Source organism: Ranitomeya imitator, chromosome 4 (assembly GCF_032444005.1).
Source record: "Ranitomeya imitator isolate aRanImi1 chromosome 4, aRanImi1.pri, whole genome shotgun sequence".
NCBI lineage: Eukaryota > Metazoa > Chordata > Amphibia > Anura > Dendrobatidae > Ranitomeya > Ranitomeya imitator.
The window spans coordinates 643250176-643256175 of NC_091285.1; the positions used below are offsets into that span (position 1 = coordinate 643250176).

Below are 6000 nucleotides of genomic sequence, written 5' to 3' on the forward strand. Positions count from 1 at the left end.
CGGTGTGGTGTATGGACAGTATAACGGTGTCAGCGGTGCGGTGTATGGACAGTATAACGGTGTCAGCGGTGCGGTGTATGGACAGTATAACGGTGTCAGCGGTGCGGTGTATGGACAGTATAACGGTGTCAGCGGGGCGGTGTATGGACAGTATAACGGTGTCAGCGGGGCGGTATATGGACAGTATAACGGTGTCAGCGGGGCGGTGTATGGACAGTATAACGGTGTCAGCGGGGCGGTATATGGACAGTATAACGGTGTGTGCGGTGTATGGACAGTATAACGGTGTCAGCGGTGTATGGACAGTATAACGGGGTGTGCGGTGTATGGACAGTATAACGGTGTCAGCGGGGTGGTGTATGGACAGTATAACGGTGTCAGCGGGGCGGTATATGGACAGTATAACGGTGTCAGCGGGGCGGTGTATGGACAGTATAACGGTGTCAGCGGTGCGGTGTATGGACAGTATAACGGTGTCAGCGGGGCGGTGTATGGACAGTATAACGGTGTGTGCGGTGTATGGACAGTATAACGGTGTGTGCGGTGTATGGACAGTATAACGGGGTGTGCGGTGTATGGACAGTATAACGGGGTGTGCGGTGTATGGACAGTATAACGGTGTGTGCGGTGTATGGACAGTATAACGGTGTGTGCGGTGTATGGACAGTATAACGGGGTGTGCGGTGTATGGACAGTATAACGGTGTGTGCGGTGTATGGACAGTATAACGGTGTGTGCGGTGTATGGACAGTATAACGGTGTGTGCGGTGTATGGACAGTATAACGGTGTGTGCGGTGTATGGACAGTATAACGGTGTCAGCGGGGCAGTATATGGACAGTATAACGGTGTGTGCGGTGTATGGACAGTATAACGGGGTCAGCGGTGTATGGACAGTATAACGGTGTCAGCGGTGTATGGACAGTATAACGGTGTGTGCGGTGTATGGACAGTATAACGGTGTGTGCGGTGTATGGACAGTATAACGGTGTGTGCGGACAGTATAACGGTGTGTGCGGTGTATGGACAGTATAACGGTGTGTGCGGTGTATGGACAGTATAACGGTGTCAGCGGTGTATGGACAGTATAACGGTGTCAGCGGGGCGGTGTATGGACAGTATAACGGTGTCAGCGGGGCGGTGTATGGACAGTATAACGGTGTCAGCGGTGTATGGACAGTATAACGGTGTCAGCGGTGCGGTGTATGGACAGTATAACGGTGTGTGCGGTGTATGGACAGTATAACGGTGTGTGCGGTGTATGGACAGTATAACGGGGTGTGCGGTGTATGGACAGTATAACGGGGTGTGCGGTGTATGGACATAACGGTGTCAGCGGTGTATGGACAGTATAACGGTGTCAGAGGTGTATGGACAGTATAACGGGGTGTGCGGTGTATGGACAGTATAACGGTGTCAGCGGTGTATGGACAGTATAACGGTGTGTGCGGTGTATGGACAGTATAACGGTGTGTGCGGTGTATGGACAGTATAACGGTGTCAGCGGTGTATGGACAGTATAACGGGGTGTGCGGTGTATGGACAGTATAACGGTGTCAGCGGTGTATGGACAGTATAACGGTGTGTGCGGTGTATGGACAGTATAACGGTGTGTGCGGTGTATGGACAGTATAACGGTGTGTGCGGTGTATGGACAGTATAACGGTGTGTGCGGTGTATGGACAGTATAACGGTGTGTGCGGTGTATGGACAGTATAACGGTGTCAGCGGTGCGGTGTATGGACAGTATAACGGTGTCAGCGGGGCGGTATATGGACAGTATAACGGTGTGTGCGGTGTATGGACAGTATAACGGTGTCAGCGGTGTATGGACAGTATAACGGGGTGTGCGGTGTATGGACAGTATAACGGTGTCAGCGGTGCGGTGTATGGACAGTATAACGGTGTCAGAGGGGCGGTGTATGGACAGTATAACGGTGTCAGTGGAGCGGTGTATGGACAGTATAACGGTGTCAGCGGGGCGGTGTATGGACAGTATAACTGTGTCAGAGGTGCGGTATATGGACAGTATAACGGTGTCAGCGGTGCGGTATATGGACAGTATAACGGTGTGTGCGGTGTATGGACAGTATAACGGTGTCAGCGGTGCGGTATATGGACCGTACAGTATATCAGCGGTGCGGTGTATGGACAGTACAACGGTGCGGTGTATGGACAGTATAACGGTGTGGTGTATGGACAGTATAACGGTGTCAGCGGTGCGGTGTATGGACAGTATAACGGTGTCAGCGGTGCGATATATACGGACAGTATAACGGTGTCAGCGGTGCGGTGTATGGACAGTATAACGGTGTCAGCGGGGCGGTGTATGGACAGTATAACGGTGTCAGCGGGGCGGTGTATGGACAGTATAACGGTGTCAGCGGGGCGGTGTATGGACAGTATAACGGTGTCAGCGGGGCGGTATATGGACAGTATAACGGTGTGTGCGGTGTATGGACAGTATAACGGTGTCAGCGGTGTATGGACAGTATAACGGGGTGTGCGGTGTATGGACAGTATAACGGTGTCAGCGGGGCGGTGTATGGACAGTATAACGGTGTCAGCGGGGCGGTATATGGACAGTATAACGGTGTCAGCGGGGCGGTGTATGGACAGTATAACGGTGTCAGCGGTGCGGTGTATGGACAGTATAACGGTGTCAGCGGGGCGGTGTATGGACAGTATAACGGTGTGTGCGGTGTATGGACAGTATAACGGTGTGTGCGGTGTATGGACAGTATAACGGTGTGTGCGGTGTATGGACAGTATAACGGTGTGTGCGGTGTATGGACAGTATAACGGTGTGTGCGGTGTATGGACAGTATAACGGGGTGTGCGGTGTATGGACAGTATAACGGGGTGTGCGGTGTATGGACAGTATAACGGTGTGTGCGGTGTATGGACAGTATAACGGTGTGTGCGGTGTATGGACAGTATAACGGGGTGTGCGGTGTATGGACAGTATAACGGTGTGTGCGGTGTATGGACAGTATAACGGTGTGTGCGGTGTATGGACAGTATAACGGTGTGTGCGGTGTATGGACAGTATAACGGTGTGTGCGGTGTATGGACAGTATAACGGTGTCAGCGGGGCAGTATATGGACAGTATAACGGTGTGTGCGGTGTATGGACAGTATAACGGGGTCAGCGGTGTATGGACAGTATAACGGTGTCAGCGGTGTATGGACAGTATAACGGTGTGTGCGGTGTATGGACAGTATAACGGTGTGTGCGGTGTATGGACAGTATAACGGTGTGTGCGGACAGTATAACGGTGTGTGCGGTGTATGGACAGTATAACGGTGTGTGCGGTGTATGGACAGTATAACGGGGTGTGCGGTGTGTGGACAGTATAACGGTGTGTGCGGTGTGTGGACAGTATAACGGTGTGTGCGGTGTATGGACAGTATAACGGTGTGTGCGGTGTATGGACAGTATAACGGGGTGTGCGGTGTATGGACAGTATAACGGTGTGTGCGGTGTATGGACAGTATAACGGTGTGTGCGGTGTATGGACAGTATAACGGTGTGTGCGGTGTATGGACAGTATAACGGTGTGTGCGGTGTATGGACAGTATAACGGTGTGTGCGGTGTATGGACAGTATAACGGTGTGTGCGGTGTATGGACAATATAACGGTGTGTGCGGTGTATGGACAGTATAACGGGGTGTGCGGTGTATGGACAGTATAACGGGGTGTGCGGTGTATGGACAGTATAACGGGGTGTGCGGTGTATGGACAGTATAACGGGGTGTGCGGTGTATGGACAGTATAACGGTGTGCGGGGTGTATGGACAGTATAACGGGGTGTGCGGTGTATGGACAGTATAACGGTGTGTGCGGTGTATGGACAGTATAACGGTGTGTGCGGTGTATGGACAGTATAACGGGGTGTGCGGTGTATGGACAGTATAACGGGGTGTGCGGTGTATGGACAGTATAACGGTGTGTGCGGTGTATGGACAGTATAACGGGGTGTGCGGTGTATGGACAGTATAACGGTGTGTGCGGTGTATGGACAGTATAACGGGGTGTGCGGTGTATGGACAGTATAACGGGGTGTGCGGTGTATGGACAATATAACGGTGTGTGCGGTGTATGGACAGTATAACGGGGTGTGCGGTGTATGGACAGTATAACGGTGTGTGCGGTGTATGGACAGTATAACGGTGTGTGCGGTGTATGGACAGTATAACGGTGTGTGCGGTGTATGGACAGTATAACGGTGTGTGCGGTGTATGGACAGTATAACGGTGTGTGCGGTGTATGGACAGTATAACGGTGTGTGCGGTGTATGGACAGTATAACGGGGTGTGCGGTGTATGGACAGTATAACGGTGTGTGCGGTGTATGGACAGTATAACGGGGTGTGCGGTGTATGAACAGTATAACGGGGTCAGCGGTGTATGGACAGTATAACGGGGTGTGCGGTGTATGGACAGTATAACGGGGTGTGCGGTGTATGGACAATATAACGGTGTGCGGGGTGTATGGACAGTATAACGGGGTGTGCGGTGTATGGACAGTATAACGGTGTGTGCGGTGTATGGACAGTATAACGGTGTGTGCGGTGTATGGACAGTATAACGGGGTGTGCGGTGTATGGACAGTATAACGGGGTGTGCGGTGTATGGACAGTATAACGGTGTCAGCGGGGCAGTATATGGACAGTATAACGGGGTGTGCGGTGTATGGACAGTATAACGGGGTGTGCGGTGTATGGACAGTATAACGGGGTGTGCGGTGTATGAACAGTATAACGGGGTGTGCGGTGTATGGACAGTATAACGGGGTGTGCGGTGTATGGACAGTATAACGGGGTGTGCGGTGTATGGACAGTGGTATATTAGTAGTGCAGTACATGGACAGTGGTATATCAGGTGTGTGTGTATATATATATATATATATATATATATATATATATATATATATATACACACTAGTATGGCGCCTACGGACAGTGTACCGCACATATACCGCACACAGTGTCGGTGTCACCCGGCCGCACGTCCTACCTGCTGTGTCATGGGCCGGGCACACACGGGGGCGGGCGGAGGTGCTCGGTGATCCCGGGGTGCGCGCTGCTCCGCCGGGTGCTGTGTACATTCCACTTCCTGGTTCACTTCCCGGTCTGACGTCACCGGGGGCGTGTCCACACAGTGGGCGGCAGTGACGTCATTGCTGTGCATGGAGCCGAGTTTAGAAGCTTTCCCTCCCCCACACGTCCTGCTCGTTATGTGGGGTACTAGCAGCCGCCATGCACCCTCCGTCACGGTGGTCACGTCCTATGTGCAGCGCGTTGTCGGCCGAGCAGCTGCCGATACGTGAGCTCAAACAATCTGTGTACAAATGGACGATCGCAGAGCGCTGCAGGTTTTCTCAGACATGCAGTGTGACTGGGCTCCACGTGTCAGGCTTCTGTGTTATGGGACAGGCTGGAGGTGGTCTCTGCAGATCTGTGCTGCCCTCATCATTACCTCATATATTGGCACAGCTTCTATCCTGCACTCATTTCCTCATCATCTTCTCTGTAGGTTTCTATAGTCATTCTGTTTTCTCTGCCCTCCCCGAGACTGTAGATACTTTTTCTAGATCCGGCCCATAGATCCTAACAGCTAATTTACATATTAAGAAAAGCATGGATTTCTCTGCAATAAAACACCGGATCAGAGATATGAAGGTGTCATTATATTCATCTTCCTATGACCTGTGTGCCCATGTAGACGGCTTAGGGTTCTCTTTAAGGCCTCATTCGTCGGTGATTTTCACATCTAAAAAAAAAAAATCAATGAATTACAAATCATCTCCTCCGTGCGATGCTGATCACAGACAGGACACGGATTGTACCCCGGCGCCATCTGTGTTGTGCTGTCCGTGAGTTTCATAAACTTCTATGGGATATTTTCATCTGTTACTCCGATCAAAAACAGACGTGTTGCCGTGGTTTTTTTTACAGACAGGGCCACCATCAAGAATGTGAGTCGCCCGCCAGGGCC

At 51.7% G+C, this 6000-nt stretch overlaps 1 protein-coding gene across 1 annotated transcript in view; it reads right to left on the reverse strand.

Moving 5' to 3' along the window:
* Window positions 1-5431, reverse strand: part of IKBKB (inhibitor of nuclear factor kappa B kinase subunit beta) — a 90124-nt gene extending 84693 nt beyond the window's left edge. The window contains exon 1 of the mRNA XM_069766909.1: window positions 5020-5431. Within this exon, the coding sequence (XP_069623010.1) occupies window positions 5020-5193 (174 nt within the window). The 5' untranslated portion in view covers window positions 5194-5431. The remainder of the gene's footprint in view (window positions 1-5019) is intronic.
* Window positions 5432-6000: the final 569 nt, after the last annotated feature.